The sequence below is a fragment of the Mycteria americana genome, chromosome 9 (genome assembly GCF_035582795.1).
Source record: "Mycteria americana isolate JAX WOST 10 ecotype Jacksonville Zoo and Gardens chromosome 9, USCA_MyAme_1.0, whole genome shotgun sequence".
Taxonomy (NCBI): domain Eukaryota; kingdom Metazoa; phylum Chordata; class Aves; order Ciconiiformes; family Ciconiidae; genus Mycteria; species Mycteria americana.
This window is the reverse complement of record NC_134373.1, coordinates 23,397,040-23,419,043: the sequence shown is the minus strand read 5'-3', so window position 1 is coordinate 23,419,043 and position 22,004 is coordinate 23,397,040. Positions and strand designations below refer to the sequence as shown.

The window sequence follows — 22,004 nt, the reverse complement described above, 5'->3', positions numbered from 1 at the left end:
ATATAAACAATAAGCTTTTGCTCCCTTGAGGCCTGGGGAGAAGCACAACAGATGGAGCAGCACAAAACAATGAGAAACCTACGCTTATTAAGACCCTAAAATAGTGAGGACCTGTTACAAGTTTGTTGATTCTCATCCTGATCAGTTTTGCTACAAGTTTCACACTCATCACTGATCTTTTTACAAGGCCTAGCCTTTCTTAAAGCCCTTGAATGATTGTGGTGTGTCTACTCTGTTCATTCTCTATTTTCACTGGTAAAAAGTTTTCCTAACAAATCCCTCTTACTGCAGTTTGACCCCACAACCTGTTTGCCTATATGCCAGATAAAAAGAAAACAAATTCCTCCTCTTCCTTGGAGGAGCTTTCTAGACATGTAAAGACTGTCATCATGTCTTCCATCAATCTTTTCAACTTAAAATTAAGACAGAAAGAATTCAAATCCCGCAATTCCTTGGATGTTTTCTTATAAGTTATGTTTTTATTGCTGCGGTCTGAATTCTTTCCAGGTCGCCCCCATATTTTTTGAAATGTAGTACCCAAGTTGGACATACTGCTCCAAATAGAAGAGTAGAAGATCATTTCACAAGTTTATAAATCCCAAGTACTTGCCTTTTTTTTTTTTTGTAAGACTGACAGTTTTCACTCATGCTTGGTTTGTGATGCAGTAAGTACTCTACATCCTTTCCTGCAGAGCTATTGATGGGGTTTTGTTCCTCATCCTGTAATTTTTCAGTTATTTATTCTTGCCTAAATATAAAACTTAGGACTTGTATCTCATGAATTGCATCATTTTTTGAGACCATTTTGTTATTTGTCAGGACATTTTAAATTCTAATACTGTCCCCTGTTTACCTGTAGCCCTTCCAGTTTCATGTCATCTGCAACACTAGCAAACATGTTTTTCAGTCATCTAGATCACCATGAATAATTGAGTAGTATAATTAAATGTTGTAAATAACATGGGGGGGGGGGGAAGAGGTGACAGGAATTTCTTTAGATTCAGTGTATTTGATTAAATGTATACTATTTACAAGAAGAAAAAGCTCCCTTTTCCTCTTCTACCCCCTTTACTCTTTAAATGCAAAAAATACTATTTAATTTTAGAGCATAAACTTCTGATTTTTTTTAAGATTAAAGTTCTTAGAGTAGTATTAACATATTTTGCAAACAACAGGAAATACATCAGTAACCTACACTTTGGTTAAAGTTGCTAGTCACCATTATAATTTGGGACAGATTTTATTTAAAATTTAATTAATTGTTTCAGCAAAGGAAGTGGAAATATGCCAATGTAATTTGCTTCTATCACAAAGTTGGGAGGCATTGTCAAAGAAGGAGCAAGCTATTATACAGAAAGGACTAGATGAGCTTGATGACTGGTGTTACTGGAATGAGATTAAATTCAGAACTATAAATGAAAAGTCATGCACTTAGGGACAATTCTAATACAGTACAGGAACACAGCTGGAGAGTAAAAGGATCACAGAACGACGGCAAGTCGCCACTTGTGCATTTTAATGCTCTGCTTTAACATTGAACAAAGACAGTTAATTTGTACAGATTTCTGAGGAGAAGCTGGTAATCTGTTTTCCTTCTGATTTTAATAATCAGGATTGTCTGTAGATGAAGGGCTCCTAAACAGCCAGGAAAAGACTCAGAAGTTTCTGTCAGCTCTGTCCTGTCAAACATAATTCGCCCTCATGTAAGGTTTCTTTACATATGACACTGAACAGTTCTTCAACTCTACCCTTTGTATGGGCTGTGAGTGTTTCGCCAAATGATTAAAAGATAAAGTCCAAATGATTAAAAGATAAAGTCCACTTCAAGCTTTCAGATGTGCCATAGTAGTGGGAAGGTGGATACCATTGGTGATAAAATTATTCATAAAATGTACCCATGGCTGTAGGTAGGAAGCTAGACAGCAGTTGGAAGTTACCTATTACCAAAATTATTCTTGTTTATATTTTAGGTAAACTTTGAACATGTTTGAACAATAGTTTTTGAATGTAGGTTATGTTGGATTGGTTTTTGATTGATATTTACTATTTGATTTGATCATCTTCCCTTCCTATCTCTACTAATTTTATCTGTTACATTTACTATAGCTATGTAGTATCTAATTATTTTAATATATTTTAAGGATTGTTACTAGCTTCTCTAGATGTACTACTGTGGTGTCCTCTCTAGAAGTATGTATATTTCTCTTTTAGACTGCAAAGATGATTGCATTTCCTGCCTATTCTGTCTCCCTAAAATACTTGTTCTTTTCACCTTACAGCCTACTAAGACTGGAGACCCAAGCATCTAAGGCAATGGGAATGTCCCACTGGCTATTTCCTTTTTGTCTTTACTTTTCACTGTCCTTCCTAACACTGTGCATGTAGACTGTATAGCACTGGTGGAAATCAAGTTGAGATCTTAGGTAGTTTCAGACCCATACAACAAGAAACAAATAATCAGACACTTTAACTTAATATACCATTAATGGCAGAATGAAGCTCCTTTTCCATATTGTGTGAACTAGCTCAGCTTTTCAGGTACTTGGTTTATTGTAACTTTCATAAGCAGCTGCATAAACACATATATACATATCCACACATATAAATAATGAAAATACTTTTGTAGTTAGAAGCTCCTTTACCCCTTCTGTGAATCTGTGCTGTCTCATAATCCTCTTATTTTGAGACTGCGGAGCAGCTCCAAGTAAACCACAGCCCTAATTAGAGCCAGCCAGAAGTTTTCATCCAAAGCTTTTTAACAAAAAAAATTTGGTTACATGGAATTGTTTGCAAAATTTCTATCAATTTCATTGAATCATTTGTGAAATTAGAAAACCCTATCAAATAAAAGACTTTTCTAAAAAGGCTTTTAACATTATTTTTAAATATTGTGTAATGTTTAAATGATTCAAAACCAAATCAATACTTCTGATGTGGTTAAATTATATTTCTCGTTCAACACATTTTTTCTTAGTTGCTGACAATTTCAAAAAACCTATTTTGATCCAGGCAAACTGTTCATTCTCTCACCACAATTACCAAAGAACCAAATTATCAATATTTGTCCCTCTCTTCATTGTCCTGTTTTCAAAGCCACAGTGGCATTTCTTCAGCTACTGTATTCTTTCCTTCTCCAACCTTTCTCACTTTAGAGTGCCCCTTTGCTTTTTGTTACTTTCCACAGCTGCTTTAGTCTTCTCCGCAGCTAAAGGAAAGGAGATGGCAGAGGGACAGATGTAAATGACTGCCTGAGGGTCTGAATCTATAGATACCGGAATGTGTTGCTTGAAAAGTCTGAAAGAGATTTGGGTAGGTGTGAGAGGGAGGGTACGTAGGAGGGAAGGGCAGAAGGTCGATGGTGGGGAAAGAGTGTCTAAAAAAGTGATATTAGTGCAGCTGGAGAGAACGTATGAAAACCAGTAAGCACAGAAAATACAGAGAAAGCAGGAGAGTGAAAAGAAGTAGGATGGCGTTTAGGTGGAGTGGTGCCCAAAGATGATGTCTTATCGATTTGCCACATGGGAGGGGCTTACAGTGCTCCTGATCATCTAGTCTTTCTCCCTGCTACGGTGTACAGGAATTCACCACTGCAGTGAACACTCGAAACTGGCATCCTTCCCTCTCATTGCTGGCTTTCCTGGATTTAGAAAGAATACACATCAAATATATTGTATACATTTATTTTAGAAAACTGATACAAGCTATAGTTTAAAATAATCCAGACTGCCGATAATCCAGTCTCAGCAACTGCTTTGGTTGCACGCTGTCTGTGCAGCCTCCATTTTTCTATTTCTCTTACTTTGCTATCCCTCCTACTTTCTTTCTGTGTCACCTTCACAGTTTTAACAGCTATGGTCTCATCAGCAGTAGCTGCTATATATTCAAAAGAATTTTTGAGAATCCTGAGACCTGGCTGGTTATATAAAATCGTGTATTTTAGTCCCAGAGTCTCAGTTTAAGCAAGTGTTCGAGCATGCAAAAATTCTTTACCATTTCTGACAAGAATTTATGGATGTATGTCAGTACCATCTAGTGGCAATAAGAGTTATAGCACTTAGTAGGCTGCCACAGGAAATGGCAGATTTGACTTCAATAACCAGGATCCTTCAGCAGGAAGTTAGGTGTGGTCTGTAGAAGGAGAATTTAAAAAAAAAAAAAAAGAAGAAAAAGGAAAAAAAAAGAAAAGGAAAAGACATGATGGAATTTTAGCTGCAGTCTTCCTTGGTGCCATTCCAAACCCACATAAGTGCAAGATTCTTCACTGGTAATGAATTTTTAATTCTTTCCTGCAGTATTAAAACAGGATTATGCCTTTTTTTTTTTTTTCCCCGGTAATTAACAATAAAATCTAACAGGATTCTGCAGCAGGACCACTTTCATTTTCCTAATTAACCCTTCTGCTTCTACTAGTCAGTGCAGCTTCCAGCAGCAGTTTGCTACAGACCGTCCATGACAGAATGCACCAGGTGCATTTGCCCGCAATGGAAGAGCATGCTCACAGGGAGACCTGCAGGAGTTGGGATGTGTGTGGATGTCTGTGTAGGTGTAAATGGCTATGTGCATATGGTTGAAAAGGAGGAGAAAGCATCGTGTTGCAGTTTATTTAGCAGGCTTCAAAAATAGGAATTTGTTGCAGTTGTGCTAGAGTATATGCTGGTGTATTTAGTGAGACAGTAACATAGGATCATGCTGATTGTATTCTAACATTGTATCGTTTTAATTTGATAATTGTTTCTTGGGTATTTTGTCTTACTCAGAAGTTGTTACTTTTTATTGCGTTTGCTGTATTTTTAGTGTGCTTACTGAGGAGAAGGACTCTTGAGAAAAATTCTTGAAGGCTACGCCAGAGATCCCATTTATGATTTCAGATCAAAGTATTTGCATTGGGAATATTTTCCACTTGTTCTTTTTAACTGAACTGTCTGGAGACATTAAGAAGGGATGGTTCTGCTCTTGTTAGTGAAAATTGTGAAAAATATATACAGTTGATATGGTATCAGACGTAAAAGATCTAAGTGCAGTATGTAATGATTAAAGATCATTTTTGTTTAATTCAGCAATTCTTTCAGTGCACAGTGTGTTGCCAGGCAGGGGATCTGAATACAGGTGCTTATGCCTGAATCTTGTTTCCTGAGCTGGCAGCTCTGCAAAGGCAGCATATTTGTACCTGAAGAGTGCTCTCAACTGATCCCTCTGGCCTTACATGGCAGTAGTGGATTCTAGGAGTTATTTCTGGTCCTTCTAGCTACAGGGAGGGTTGGTCCAAGGTGCAGCTTTCAAGATAATAAGGAGGTGAATTGTCTGGAGTCTCACTTCTCAACACCAAACCAGAAACACTTCAGAACTGTTGATTCCTCACACTGAATGTGGTGGAAAGTACCTCCTACTTTATTCACTGGAATGGATAGCATTACCCTTGATAAAGGCAAGAAGATGTTATTATATTGTATGTGACTTTTTTTTATACAGTCTATAAAATTGGCAATCTATTGTCACAAGCACTAAGTGAATTTTAAACTAAATGTTTTAAGAATTGATACCTTTAAGACCACTCTAAGAGGCCAGCTGCAAAGGAAAATGGTTTGTCCTGAAATAAAAACAAATTAAAAAATCCATTTCACAGCAGCCTCCTCTTGGATGATAATTACTGAATTTAACAAGATGTCCCACAGATAATTCTATGAAGATACATTCCTTGACATTGTTTATAGCTATTTGTGTTGCTCTAAATTTTTTCTGTGTTTTTTATATTTTTAGCACTTTTTTATGAGAGAGGCTAAACAGTAATTAAGAGGTGCAGGATGAAAAGATGGCACAATCAGTGCTGGTACCACCAGGACCTGACAGCTTCCGCTATTTCACCAGAGAATCACTTGCAGCTATTGAACAGCGTGTCAATGAAGAAAAAGCTAAAAAATCCAAACAAGAACGCAAAGATGATGATGATGAAGATGGCCCAAAGCCAAATAGTGACTTGGAGGCAGGAAAGACACTGCCATTTATTTACGGTGACATACCTCCAGGAATGGTGTCCGAGCCCTTGGAAGACCTGGACCCATATTATATCAATAAAAAAGTGAGTGTGTTGTATATTTCTATCAGACTTTAAGCAGATGAAAATACAAGGAACCCTCTCACAGACGTATTTCCAGTATTTTGGACCTGGGCTTTACATATAACATATTCCCCTGGCAGCTGATTTCATTGGCAGAAATCTCAATTGTAAGAACAGAAGTTAGTAAGGAAAGCTTGTGGGACCTGGTCTGTAGGTAGAGGTGAGTTTAGGTTTGTTTTAATATACCTGGTATTTTACTAAAATTGTAACTTTCAGTGTTTTACATACAGGAGAATTGAAGAAGTAGCGCAGGGTTATCTTCAGAATTATTATTTTATTAATTGCTGTATTATAGATGTGAAAGGAGCAGATCTTCACTATGAAACCCATCTCAAAGGTAGCTAGACACCTTCTCACTAGCTTTCTTCACTGTCATGTGGAAAGCCTAGGTTGCATTCTCTTGTTGCTGGGAAGGATAGGGAAGTATGTAAAGGCAATTTCTCAGGATATGCCGAAGATCTTTGTCTTCCATTTTGTACTCTCTATAGAGGCATCATATATCTGACTTAGATAGTATGGGTGAAAAAATTTTCATATCCAGATTTATATTATTCTATGATTGTTATCAAAGAGGAGGTGTTTAGAAGAGGGAAATAAATACAGAGAAGGTAGGAATTCCTCTTGGAGTGTCGACAGAATGTTACGTAATTTAAAAATATTTTATAGAGGTGTTCATTTTTGAAAAAGTAAACATATTTTCTTTTTGTTTAAAGTAACAACAAGTGTTGTGGCCAAGCACAAAAGTGCTGAACTTTAGACTTTTGACCAGATGGTCTTGGGTTTCCTCCAGAATTGCAGTCCCTCAGGTTTTGGTATCATATGTATTGCACCATCATTATTCTACCATTAAAGAAGAAATTACCAATTTTTTTTTTTTTGTGTCTTCATAATTTTTTTCTTATGGCTTCTTTTCTTTCCTGTGGAAATTAGCTAGTGAATAAAAACAAGTGAATTTGAAAAAAATACATGAAAGCAAAAAAACTACTTCAAAGAAAAAGGAAGAAAACCCCCAAGAATTGTTAGGAGTCAATCTTGAACTAAGTAAAAAAATACAAATGAAGATATTTCCTGCAAGAATTAGGGGTATGCCTCATTACTAATATATTGAAACAATAACAATGTAGGCATACTGTGATAAACTAAACAGAGAGAACAGCTTTAAAGAAATCAGCTGTACCTTAAATGTTCATTGCAGAATTTCTAAAACTCAATTAATGCTATGGAGAATTGTGAGTTAAATTTGAAAACAGGGTTTTCAATTAAATATCATGTTGTCCTCCCTTTACTCAAGTGATTTACCCTGTTGAAGTCTGGAAGTAAGGCAAATGGAATTTGGGTCAAAGTGCTGATCCCTTTCCTTCCTTCTTTCCCAGTTCTGTAGTAGTAAATATCTAAATTCAGTGCTGGAAATCCTAAAGTTAGCACATGTATTACCATGCTTTGGAAACTAGAAAAGTAATTCTGCAATTAACTGTGGACATGAAGTAAAATCCTGCTGAATTGCTTGTTCCTGATTGAGACGTGCATAGCATTTGTCTTGATCTTTTCCAAAAGCATAGTGGTTTCTAGTGGGAGATGTAAGACTCCATACTGTACATGCATTGCAATCATAATTTCTCCTATTGTTTATTATTTTTCTTGGTGTTCTTTGCATATCTTTGAACATCCTTGTTCAGGTCAGGCTTCATTTTAATTTTTTAATACATCTTGATGAGTCAGCATCACACAAATGGTGCTTTGTCAGAGGTTTTGTCAGAGTAAAGTGAACAGAAAACATTTGAAAAACTCTTAATTTGAGGGCAGGTTTTCTTGAACTCCAGGAAGAATAGTAATAGAGTTGAAAAGCAATGGCAGTAAAAATAGTATATTACAGACCAATCATTTCTCCTCTACAATAAAGGACCAAAGTATGGCTTGAGAGTCAACGGGTATCTGGGAATGCAAATACGTTCAGTTTGGAGGAGCTGAAATTTATGATTTCAGGCAGGGGGAGGCACTGTGTTTTCAGGATTTCAGCTGCTGTATTTGGCACACCTGCTCAGAAAGTAGAGCATAATCTTTACAAACGCTGATTCCAGCTGAGGCAGATCATGGCTACTGGCAGTGCTCCAGGTTTGCATGGCTTATGTTCCCTTTGGGCTTTTTAGGGCTGCCACAATGCTAGCTAGATCCATTTACCTTCAATGAGCATGACCTTTCACCCATGTGTAGAAAGAAGAGATGGTGGAAAAAGATAGGAATTTCCCCAAATGCATGGAAATATAAATAATTTTAAAACTTACTGCATGTTAAATAAAGACTTTATTCGTCTTTATTTCCCAGGTTTTAAGAAAACTATTACATTTATAAATGCTTTTTTAAATGTTGCTAGTATGCATGAGTTATTGCTGAAACTGTGGAGAGACAGTGAAAATACATGGATTATTGAATTCTGTATTAGGTAAAAGTAAAGCATGACATAAGAAAAATAGACAGAATTGCAGGTATGAAACTTCACAAGAAATACTTGAAAAGAGAAGCAATATGCTATTCTTTTCTTCGAGTACAGCAAAAACGATCCAGTACATTAGTGATATGTTGAAAAACTGGTTATTGAACACTCTCAATTTCCTTATTTTCATGAAGATCACTCCTGAAATTTAAATCACTTTGTAGTACTATTGTCGCAGTACTTTGATGTGATAATTAATGCTGGTTATTTGATTCAGGGAATGTTGACGTTTTAATGGCTCTCATTTTTTTTAAAGTTATGTACCTCAGTGTATATATTATAAGGTTAAAAAAGTATACTAATTATTCAAATATTACGTACATTTGTACCTTATATACCTGTCTTTGTTTTCTAGCTAGCAATATCAAGATTACTTATGATTTCTAAATAAACTTGTTCAAATGTTTTTATGCAATTATATTTATGGTAATTTGGCTGGAGTCTACTATGTGTGAACCAGACAAGGGGATTGTGATTCTGGGGGAGGTGTAAATGGAAGAAGAGTTTGACCAAATATGATTAATGATGAAATGAAAATGATTCGGGGTTTGAACTTGTAACTTGTTTGTAACTTGGTATCTTTTAAATGCTATTTTTCATTCTGTGTTTCTTTTTTCCAGACCTTTATAGTATTGAATAAAGGGAAGGCAATATTCCGATTCAGTGCCACCTCTGCCCTGTACATGTTAACTCCTTTCAATCCTCTTAGAAAAATAGCTATTAAGATTTTGGTACATTCATATCCTTTTCAAGTGGTTAGTCTAAAACTGTAGTGAATGAGATGTTACTTAGTATTTAAATCATTCTCTGGCACACGTCCCAGGATCAATATGATCTATCGCGCTTTGTCCCTCTTCTCTCTACTATTCCTGTCTTCTGTTCTTTTTCTTATTCCCTTTTTACATTTGTGTTCATTGCTGGATCTTAATATAGTAATATCAGAAGCCAGACAACCAGTCATTGTCCTTTGCAATTTCTTCCTATGTCTTTTTTCTTCCCCCACCTATTTTTTCCCTTCCCTCTTATTTTTCCTATAATCATCACATCTTTTTTCATCTTTTCCCCTCCTCCACATTTTTCATAAACTGCAGATATATTGCTCAAAATACTTTCAGTTCTTCACTGACACTTTGTGTTAAAAATCAAAACTTTGATCCCAGGTTTGTGCTTGCATGAATATTTAGTGAAAATATGGTTTCATTATTCCTTTTCATTTTCTCATTCAGATCACAATTGCACAAGGATAGGTTGATAAAACAGCTTACGTTTCTTGTTTTATTATACATTCTCAGTCCTATATGTATCTTATGTGTCTATTTTATTTCTTGATCATTACTGCACTATGCATTCATAATCTTGTAGATGTTTTAATTTCAGTCTTCAAGTAGGTCGTGAGATTTCCACATTGCAGATAGAGATTTGCAAAGCTAAATGATCATAATGACTTACCTATTATTTTGTCCTTTTCAGTGTTTTGATAGCTGACTAGCTAGGCATCCCAGACTAGCTAGGCATCCCACTGGTCTGATCCCAAATGCTGATACGAGCAATGAGGGCATTGACTTCAGCAAGTCTGCTTATTTAAGGAACAAATACAAATGTTTGCACACTTACATTTTGCAAGAGTCTAACATAAGCACACTGAAAGCAGTTTTGTGTAGCATTACGTATGGGGATCCTAAGATTATGTAGAATAAGTCTTGAAAGAATTTTTTAAAATCTTGGTATAATGGAACTCTGATAATGTCAATGGTTGGTGTGTGTTGGATGTTGTTATCAATGGCTAGCCTACAAATGACTTGAGAATCAGTCTTGACACTACATAGTCTGTTTTGTATTTGCTTGCTACAAGTGCCACTTCAAATAATTATTTGTCAATTATATGACACTCCTTAGCATGTTATAGAGCATTATTCAATTACATGGAATAATGGAAGATCATGGGACTGAGATGGTGGTGAAGACCTAGAGTCACCAAAGTCAGACTGTTAAAAAACGTTTAAAATTGTGGGAAGGTATATTCTAATTATTTCTCCACTGATGAAAGAATAGTGAGGATTTGCAACTTTGAGAGGACATTTCATCGAAAAGATTTTGAAAGCCTATGTAAAATACAGGCTTGTGAAACACTCTGTAACACATTATTTCTTATGGTTTTTAAAATACCTTTCTCTTCTGCTCTGTTCATATATGAATTATATAGTGAGAAGCTAGATTCTGAGTAAAGGATTTGAATTATATTTACTGAGCAGAAAACCCAAAAAATTATTGAGTGTAGTGCCACAGTTGTTTGACAGTTCAGAAGGCAGAGGTGTTTAATATCGCTTGAAGTTTTTTTTCATTAATGTAGACATGCAAAGAAAACTTCGTGAGGTGAACCTTGCAGTACTTCCCACCCCCTTATACTCGGATTTCTACTTAGGAGCACCGCGTGAACCTGCATTTTAGTTACAGAAGCTAAAGCTCTGCTCAAAAGCGAGCTTTGTCCTCTTTCTAGTTTTAGGTGATGGTGCCATCATGTGGACATTTTGTGCATCATCTGTGTGGTTTTCATTTTGGTTTTTGTATTTTCATTTCTAAGAAGAATGTCGTCAGTCCTGAGAGTGAAAGGTTGTAGATCCAGAGCAGTTCTGTTAAAATCAATGAAGTTATTTATGACTTGGACCTGTTCTGGAATCCTTTTTAGATTTCTTTTTTTGAGAATATAATGTGCCTTCCCCTCCACCAACATTTATATTACAAAAGCCATGTATAAACCAAACAGTAATAAAATAATTTTCTCCCTAAAATTTCCCTGTGCTCTTTCCTACTATGTGATAACTAGATTTCAAGATATATATTACAATGATAAGCAAAAATGTTGATATATGCCAAATTTTATGGTGAAACTTAAAAGAAGAAAAATGAAGAAAATGTATTTTTCACTGTTTTGTATGCATGAAGTAGATCAGATTTGTCTAGATCATCCAAAACAAATGCTTTCTGTGTTATTCCATTAAATTAGAAGCTACTACTTCAACTTTCACATTTTTATTCAAAAGAAAAAATCATCTAAGGTCTTCTTAAAATTAAGGGTTGGGTTTTTTTAAAAATCTTTCAGATTTTGATTTTTAGTATGTGATTGTTCTCTTTTAGCTATAAAGCAGTGACTATGGAAGCTTTAACATATTCAGGGCTTTTCCCCGAGTAGTAACAGAGCAGTGGAGGGATAAATAGCTTCTGATAGTGGAAATCTGCCAAAGCAGCATGTTATTTGATACTCTCTTTATGAGATTTTCTGGCTTACATTCCTTAACTCTTAACCTACATTGTTCAGCATGCTTATCATGTGCACTATTTTGACCAACTGTGTGTTTATGACCATGAGTAACCCTCCAGACTGGACAAAGAATGTAGAGTAAGTTAAATGGATTTTCTTTGAATAATATTCAGTAATCTGAAATAAACTGCTGTAAATTATTTTATATTAGGATGGCATCCACTGGCAGCAGCTACCTTGTTGGCATATCCTTTCAACAGCTGTTCTGATGCTAGTTTCTTCTGTATAATGTTAAATACATATATTTTACGACGCTTCCCTCATTACAAGTTGTTCAGTGTCCATCCTCTGTTTGCAGTACTAGATGGGGAATGTCAGAAGAGAAGCTAGTCTTATCACCATGCAAAAAAGTGGATTATAAATATTTTCTATGCATTCTGTGTTTCGTCTGTGCAAGAACGTGGGGAAATACACTCTTCCATCTCTATTGCAATAACTGTTACAGAAAAAGGGATCGTCTAATGGATGGCTATGTTCACCATAGTGCAGCTTTCCTTTACCAAAGACAATCTAACAATGGAAAGCTTGTATGAAAAATAAGCTATTAAAAAAAGTGTTTAAGTGGTTGGCTGTTCTTCCTGTAGGAAGAGAGAAGGTCCAATATGATGTCAGCTACTTGGTGCCGATATATAATTGGTGCATATTTTGTGATAGTTCCAAGGCTGTAGACCACGTTGTGAAACACTGCTCTTCATGGTGCTTCATTTTTGCAATAGCATTTTATGCTTCTGATTCTTCTTCATTCCTAACTGCTTTGGATGATATGTGCCTGTTTAATCTTCAGTAATCAAAAGTGAAATCATAGGGCTATTAAAGTCAGTGGAGGCATTCTCATTTTGAGTTCAATATGAACATATATGTATTCAGGATGTCTAGCATATAGTAAATATTTATGAATAAAGATAGCTAGCTTGAATATTTCTTCATGTCATTATATTGTGCCATTTAGATATACAACAGAAGTCCTTCTCATCTGTTAAGCAAAGTTGTGCAGGAAAGAAATTTTTGGGTTAGTAACTGAACTTTAAAAATTCACATTGGAAAATTGGTTTCAGGTTGGCTCAAGTCTGAAAACCTTTCAAGCCTTTTAAGCAGTTTAATTTTAATTATTTTCTATTAAAGATATAAATGAAACTAAATTTCAAGATGACATGATTTGGAGATAGAAAACTGGAATGACTCAGAATGCCAGAATTAAATATTTTTACTTTTTACATTTCAACCACATTTTTTAGTCAAAATGAGTAGCTGAATTTTATTGGCATTTGTAAGTATTTTTGGTTGTTCTTGCACAGAATTTTGCATCTGAAAACACTCGTTTCATTCCAGTACTATGCCTGTCTTGCTGAAGGTGAAGTACTGGATACACCTACTCTGTTAAAAAGTCAATGAGGGCTGATGAGGGTTGGCACATTGCCAGCTTATGGTACTAAGCAACATTTCAGCATAAAAGTAACATCGAAGAAAGAAATTTTTAGTCTGGAAGCAACTTCTGAAATCCTGACATAATCCATCTGTGTGTTTGGTTATAACATGGATTCAGACTGGACATAAACATGCACCAATGAAGTAACCAGGAATTTTGCAACTGTCTTGTTGGTATAGATTATAGAATTTGAACTTAAGCTATGGGTTGTCATTTAGTCTTTTAATCATAATTTGATTCCTCCTTCTTCCTTATGGTATAAATTCTACAGATGTTTAAAGTTGGTTGTAACTTCCATTAAATTCTTGTGCCACTTAAAGAAAAAAAGATGAGAATAAAGCAACTAGAGAGCATAATGTGCAATAACAACATGTATGTGTTTCTATAAACTGTCTTGCGTATTTTCCTCAGATACACATTCACTGGAATTTATACCTTTGAATCACTTATTAAAATTCTTGCAAGGGGCTTCTGTTTAGAAGATTTTACATTTCTTCGAGACCCATGGAATTGGCTAGATTTCACTGTCATTACATTTGCGTAAGTCTACTTTTTTTTTTTTTTTTTTTAATCTTTCTGATAGCATGAAATTAGTGACTAAAAATTGCCTCATAGTTTGTCAGCCAGAACATTTGGAGCCTGGACTTCCTGCGGTTTCAATATGTTTCTTCGACCTCTTTTACACATTTTAGTATTTCTAACTAAGCATATGCTGCAGAGGCCAGCATGGTGTGCCAGCCCGTTAGGATTGTGAATGCCATCAGCCTGAACTGTTCATATCCTGTCTCCTTTCTGCATACCAGAATTAGAGGAATCCTTTTGACTTCCTGCTATAAGCTGACCAAATTAGGTTTCAAACATCAAGTCAGTGTGTTTTACTTTGACAAAACTTAATTTAATTTGATGGTCAGAAGCATATTTATAACACAGGCAAAATACAGTGAATGGTGAAGAGGTCTTGATCAAAGACCCAAGCAAACAGGATAAAATCTGCCTCAATTCTGAGTAACTGTGATTTAATCCTACAGGTATGTAACAGAATTTGTAAACCTAGGCAATGTTTCAGCTCTTCGAACTTTCAGAGTATTGAGAGCTTTGAAAACTATTTCTGTAATTCCAGGTAAGAAGTAGTTGGTGTAAGGTGTTAGGCCCCTCGTATCTCCAACTGTTATTTGTGTGCTGTCATTGTGTTTGTGTGTGAACTCCCCTATTACAGATATGTGACAGAGTTTGTGGACCTGGGCAATGTCTCAGCGTTGAGAACATTCAGAGTTCTCCGAGCTTTGAAAACAATATCAGTCATTCCAGGTGAGAGCTAGGTTAAACACTGAGGCTGACTTTTGTTCCACAAAGGCTGTACTCACGTTTTTAAAGCATACGCCTTGTTTGGTACACATTGTTAACAAAATAAAAAAGCAGAAATCAAGACATGTAATTTTATTTAAATTGATTCTTGCTTTTCTTATATAAGTTGTATTTTCAAAAAAAATCAGCCTTTGAGTTTAACAAATTCTTGCATGAGATATTTGCAGTAAACAGCCTATGTGATTTGCATCTTATGACATCAAGCTTTCCTTTACATGTTTTAAATATAAGTTAATTTTAAGCTTTCATACTGATGCAAATTTTATCATTTATTGCAGGCACTTGATATAGCAACTTAATTCAGTTTTATGTATAAAAAATTAAACTCTAAAGGATAGCATGGGCCATGCATGGGGTATTGTTTTAAAGATGACTTTCTTCTCCAAACCATCCCCCCTCTTACATTGTAAGAAGATTATTATGAGGATATAATTCAAATATGCACTTATAATGTTTTTATAATGGGTTTACTAATGCAGAATACTTTTTAAAAGGTTTATATAAGAAAGGTTTGGGCAAGAAGCATCAGCAAAAGCAACGATGCGTTTCTATGTAGGGTTGAAATATAGCATGAATAATAAAATCACTTGTTTTGGCATAAACAATGTGTTTGGTATTATCTACTTTTTATTTCTGTACACTATAAAATAAGCATAAACTTACAGCTTTTCATTCATCTTCGCAAGTAATAAGCCTTTTCATGAAAATTATTGTATCACAAATATTAGACCCATTTAGTTGTCATTTTGCATGAATCTTTTATCTTGTCAGGAAAAAATCACATGATTTTTTGTGTGTGTTTGGTATCTGTTTAGCATCATAATAAAAATCTTTTCTCTTTGCAGGCTTGAAGACTATCGTGGGAGCCCTAATTCAGTCTGTGAAGAAGCTCTCAGATGTTATGATCCTGACTGTGTTTTGTCTGAGTGTATTTGCACTAATAGGGCTGCAGCTGTTCATGGGCAACTTGAGGAATAAATGCCTGCAGTGGCCTCCAGACAATTCTACTTTTGAAACAACTGTTATTTCCTACTTTAACAGCTCTATAGGTGAAAATGGTACATTTATTAATACAACAATGACAACATTTAACTGGGATGAGTACATCGAAGACAGAAGTAAGAGTTAATTATATCACCTATTGTATTGATTTTCTGGATTTTTTTCTTTTAAACAGATACAAAAGCATCAGTATCTTTCCATTGCAATTAAAATGGTGTAATCTGGCCAAGAGACATAAAAGCATTCTTTTGTGTAGTAAATAAAAGAACAGTCATAATGTAGTTTAACAAAGTCATAATATTGTGCTTGGTACCAAAATACCTTTTTACCTTTTACTGAATATGACTTTTAGAGTAAATCCAGGTTGCAGCACAAAGCAGAAATTTCCATGCTATCTTCAAGCCTCCTGAAATTGTGTGACAGTCCTAATATGGGATCTGAAATCATATAGCTACACTAGTGCCTGATAATGCTGAATATCATAAATCCATATTTGAATGTCCGTTAGCTCATGAATCCTGCCATAGCATGTAAATGTAGCTGCGTTGTTTCTTCTGGAACTTGATGAGTGTCTCTGCACCACGCTCCCTTGCACAGCACAGACATGCCTTTAAAAGAGTACTGGTATTCTAGCAAAATAAGAACTAGATTCCATATTATGTATCTTTTAATTTGTTTCTTATCTGTGGAAAATCAAGAAATTAGCATTTTGGTCTCCTTTGTACCTCATAATACACTATTTGCACCATTTTAAGTAGTTAATGTCACTACTGTGTTAAAAATTGTTTTAAAATTCAGATAGAACTACTCTGAACATATCTATAGTATATTGCTATTCTGTCTTTCACAATGGTAAGTAGCTTCAGTCTCGCCTGTTTATCTATTCAGTCTCTCCTATTTATTTTAGCGTAATTAAGGTTTTAATTTTGCAGTTAGGCATAATCTTAGTTTTTTATAAAGTCTGTATAAATGTTGTAACTGATGCCTGTATCACTGAAAGTTAGGAAACCTCAGTTTAACAGCTAAATGCTTTTGGATCCAAGTCTCATTTCCTTATAATCTTTTAATATACTTATCGTCTCAGCATGCTTGTAGTATCATAGAAATGTCATCTTGGAGAAGATTTTGGATGATGACCTATTCTTAAAAACATCTGAAAAACAGATTACATTCCATTCCCCTTTAGCCACTTCTGGTACTATATCACACAAATAGAATTTTTTTTCTAAATATCTGTCCTAAATTTTCCTAATTTCAGATTGAATATATTACTACTTCTTCTGTGGACTTAGAAATAAGATAATTGTAGACTACTTTATGTTAATCTTTATGATATTTTAAAACTGTTATCTTCTTTATTTCTGATCTTTTCTAAACTAAGCAAGCCTATTTTCTGTTTTGCATTTTCTATACCTATTTTCACTTTTTTTTTTCTTTTTTGGACTCTTTCCAATTAGCCTGGGATTTTGGTTTTTCTTTTTTGTTTGGGTTTTTTGTTTTGGTTTTTGTTTAGGGGGATTTTTTTAATGAGATGCTCAAATCTGGTACTTACTCGTCTAATAAAGGTACAAATTAGAAGTAATTACCTCATGTGCCATACATGGAACATTCCTATTAACACATCTCAAAATTACATCATTTTTATATCGGCACTGTATTGTTGATTCACAGTCAACTTGTGGTTCGTGACAGTCACTGCATCTTTCTGTACAGCAGTGGCTGTGGCCAGATGCTGTCTATTTTGCATTTACGTATTTGATTTTGCCTTGTCAACTGTAGCATTTTCCACTTGTCTCTGTTGAAATAAATCGAATTGCTTTTGGATCAGCTTGTCAGTTTGTAAAGGTCATTCTAAATTTCAGTCATCTTCTCTCCTAGCTTGATGTCTTCAGAATACTTGATGGGTTTTTTTCTATTATTTCATGTCTTGAGTTGGTAATGAAACTTGTTATGAAAACTGTGGATAGCACAGATCCATGGAGGATCTTCGGAAAGATGCCCTTATGAATTCACATTGGGCCACTGGCAACTGCTCTCTGAGAATCTTTTTTCAAGTATTTTGTGATGATTCCAGCCAGAATATATCTCCTTTATTTGCCTATGAAAGTGTCACATAGGACTTGTATCCATGACTGTTGTCCTGTTATTAAGTTGGCAGGAGACAGGAATAGTTTTATATGTGGCATATTTTTTATAAACTCATATTGACTATTTTTATTACTTTATCATTATCATCTTTGTATTGAAAAATTTATTATTTAAATGTTTTCCAAAATAGTGGGCTGAGAGTTGAGCTGACTAGATAGTTTAACTGGATCCTCTGCTTATCAGAGGAGGAGCTGTGCCACATAAGAATGTGAATTAGGCCCACAGACAATTTTGAAAATCCAGCTTAGTGCCTATCTGCTTCTTTAAACTTTTTAAGCTTTTTAAGTAGGGGCTAGGTCTCTCACAGGGCATGACTATGTGAGCACTGGAATGTCTGAAAATCCACTGTTTTCTTATCTGATATCTGAGAATAGATTGCCGATGCATAAATTATGCACATAATCTCTCTCTCTCTCTTTAAAATAAGAAGATTTTAGGCTGTCTCTATCATATACTGGTGGTGACAGAGTAGAAGCAGTCAACAGGAACTGGTTGCAATTCCCTGCTTGTCTCTTTAGCATTAGCCCTCAGTTAGTTCATGCCAGCTAAGCTAGTCCATGCCAGCTGGCACTGAATCTCAAGGAACCATCTGCTTCCTGGGAACAGCCAGAACATACCTAATTTTGGCAACTTTAGCTTAATATGCCACCTGACCCAAAAATCTCCACTAGAGATTCCCATTTTACCGTAAGAATCCCAAACTAGGAATTGATGGCAAATTGGTTTTCCCTTTCTGCCTCAAAGCAGAACAAAGAAGAGAAAAGAACGTGCTGGTGGCTTTTAAGACTTCCATCTCTCTAAATTATCTTTTATTTCATTTTAATAGTTAGCCTATTAACAAAGTACATATAGATACTTCAAGTACATTCTTCTGCTATAGAATTTGGTATAGTAATTTTTTGTAATGTACAATAAAAGCTTGGTTTCTCCCTCAGCTGCTCAAGTCAAGATCCAGTTAGCAATTTCTTGTGCATGTTGTGTTTTCATGCTGCAAAAATTGCAGTACTTTTTCAATTAATATTTGGATAAAATAGTATGTAATGAATAATTATAAATTAATAACACTAAATGGTATAGATCAAAATGCACGAACAAAGGCAGGGAATTGCCCTCATCCTTTGTCTTGTTTTCCTGATATTTGTTCACTCATTTGCTGACATACACAATTTGGTAGTCCACCCATTATATCTTACTCATTTGGATAGGTTACTGAGAATTAGCTGTACAACTACCTTTCTATTTCCTAAAAAAAGGCCAACTTCAAGACTCTATAGAAAGTGATTTTCCTGTCAAAACAGTATTTTCCATGCTTTTTAAATTCCTAATAATTATATATTGCAGTTAAACTGTTTGTTAGCTTTCCTCATTTCTTTAAAGTGTAAAAGTCTATATCATTGCTCAGTTTCCATTGGGTATAAATGATGTCTTTCTCATCACCTTTTTCATTAATTTTTTTAAAAACAGATCATTTCTACTTCTTGGAAGGACAAAATGATGCTCTGCTGTGTGGCAATAGCTCAGATGCAGGGTAAGAAAACGGTCATCATTTTTCATTATGCATCAAGAAAAAATAATTGGCTACTTAGAATAGCTCAGATCGTCAACTTTAGTATCAGCTCTACTGTAGAGTTGCAAATTGCCGATGTTTTGCAATTGAAGCTATACCTAAATATAACCATCTATGTGATTTGAGTTTACACAGGCACTTTCTTCAGCATTTTAGGCTAATTTTGTAAAGGTAACCACATGAATGCTATGTGCATAAATGTTGCTGCCAGCTTGCTAACAACTGTTTATCATCAGCCATGCTAGTTGACATTCTTCTCTTGTCCTGGTGGAGATGTGTTGATATGACAAATTGTGGGGAAGGGTAGATTACTATCAGTTATATTATTAAAGCATTGAAATATCATTAGGAAATTGAATTAAAAATTGAAAACCAATAGGACATATATTTTTATCTTAGGCATGTAGAATAAAATCTTACTTGTTCATAATTTCATTAGCAACTGGTACTCCTGAACAATTTTGTGATTTACTATAGCATATCGTAATTTAGAGTAGTTGTTAAAAATAGCATTTCCTCTTCTTTTGTAGTCAATGTCCAGAAGGATATATATGTGTGAAAGCTGGTAGAAACCCCAACTATGGCTACACAAGTTTTGATACATTCAGTTGGGCATTCTTGTCACTGTTTCGATTGATGACTCAGGACTTTTGGGAGAATCTTTACCAGCTGGTGAGGACTTATTAAAATAAACAGCACCATCACCAATACCATTACTACACAGTACTTGCATAGTTATTTTCATTCACGTGTCCCTCAGGCCTTTGGGACAGAAATCATCTTTTATTTCATATATGTAAGCTCTCTAAAACAATAGAGGCCTTGTTCATGATTTAGGTTCCCATGTGCTATTCAAATACATAATAGGAAATAGCTGCTATTTTATGAAGGTGGTTAAGCATTATTGTTTCTTTCCACAAATGAGTAAATGAACTTAAGTTGTTAAAGCTTCTTACCCACACATGCTGTAAATAGATGCTAGTTAAATTGATTTGCAGTCTAGTACAAATATGTTGTCTTTGAAAAGGTTACATCTTGTCCCTGAACTACACATACCCTTAACCTGAAGGACAGTGATGTTGTGCAGCATGACATTTTGTGTACTGCGCTGTCTTTGTGGCATCGTAGTTTGGGACTGATGAGACAAGAAGGTAAGATGCTGGTTAGTGTCCCCACTACTGTTAGATTTAAAGGCTATAATATAAATGTATTGTGGGGGCAGCAACTGCTACTACAGATTCTCATTGGTAGAAGTTCTGAAGTATTCAAGCCACAGAATCTTATTTACCTTGACCATAGTAGACACAAAACTTGGGTTTTTGCACATGTAGCGAGGATATAATACTACTTGTATATGGAAAAAGTAACTAAATAATCTTGTGCTAACACAAAGCAATCTTATAATGTATTTCTAGATTATAACACAGATGCTACCATATTATGCAACAGTATTTAAAAGTCTGCTAAAAGTGTGTATTATCTCTTTTTCCCCAGACACTGCGTGCTGCTGGGAAAACATACATGATATTTTTTGTTTTGGTCATTTTCCTGGGTTCTTTCTACCTGATTAACTTGATCCTGGCTGTGGTTGCCATGGCCTATGAAGAACAGAATCAAGCGACCATGGAAGAAGCAGAACAGAAAGAAGCGGAATTTCAGCAAATGCTGGAACAACTGAAAAAGCAACAGGAAGAAGCTCAGGTATCCCTGTAAAGTAAAATTCCGTCTTCCATTCATGATTGTGATCGGATGCTTTATGACCACATATGAGAATACTTTTACTCCCCTACTCCTAACAATATATTACCTCCAGTCTTATAAATTCCTTCATGTTACAAACAATCTTTAACGTTTTCCATTGCATTGTTTGTGCTGGCTTGAGTGAACCTGTTAATTTGTGACAAAAATGGTAACCAATAAGCTAAAATACTGTATTTTCAAATTGGAGATGGAAATTAACTTTTTTACTGAGCACTTGAACAAGTTGCCCAGAGTGCTTGTGGAATCACCATCCTTGGAGATAATCCAAAGCCATCTGGACATGGTCCTGGGCAGCCTGCTTTAGGTGACCCTGTCTGTGCCAGGGAGTTGGACACGATGACCTCCAGAGGTTCCTTTCCAACTTCAACCATCCTGTGATTCTGTGAAATGGAGATGGAGATGTGGGAAAAAAACCCCAGGAATTCTGCTTATTTAAGTAGCAGAAGCAAAACTATTGTAGGTGCTGTGAGAGAAATGTTTTGCTTTAGCAACATTTGGCTTTTTCACTCCTTCCCCAGCTCTCACAGCAGAAAGCCATAGTGTTCCAGTTTTAAAGAAAACTGGAAAAGTGGAGAAACTGGAGAAAACACTTCTGTGGTACAGCCATCAGGATTACATAATGCTTTGAAATTCCTTTTCATTTTTTGAAGACTCTGAAATCTTTAATAGGATAATTGATAATGTCTGCTTGGCATGTGGCCACATAGAGCAGAAGTTGAACTAATGTTCAACTCCATGTAAGCACATGACTAAAGTCAGCAATAGGGTTTTTTTGTGTGGTTGGTTAGTTGGTTTGTGGGGGTTTTTTAC

General features: G+C 35.3%; 1 protein-coding gene across 1 annotated transcript in view; it reads left to right on the top strand.

The window, feature by feature from the left end:
- The first annotated feature begins 4,185 nt into the window (after nt 1-4,185).
- The window catches only part of SCN2A (sodium voltage-gated channel alpha subunit 2), a 63,054-nt gene continuing 45,235 nt past the window's right edge, over nt 4,186-22,004 (top strand). Inside the window, exons 1-10 of the mRNA XM_075511882.1 lie at nt 4,186-4,264; nt 5,758-6,076; nt 9,227-9,345; nt 11,914-12,003; nt 13,763-13,891; nt 14,380-14,471; nt 15,562-15,834; nt 19,331-19,394; nt 19,964-20,105; nt 20,928-21,134. Coding sequence (XP_075367997.1) covers nt 5,810-6,076; nt 9,227-9,345; nt 11,914-12,003; nt 13,763-13,891; nt 14,380-14,471; nt 15,562-15,834; nt 19,331-19,394; nt 19,964-20,105; nt 20,928-21,134 — 1,383 coding nt within the window. The 5' untranslated portion in view covers nt 4,186-4,264; nt 5,758-5,809. The remainder of the gene's footprint in view (nt 4,265-5,757; nt 6,077-9,226; nt 9,346-11,913; nt 12,004-13,762; nt 13,892-14,379; nt 14,472-15,561; nt 15,835-19,330; nt 19,395-19,963; nt 20,106-20,927; nt 21,135-22,004) is intronic.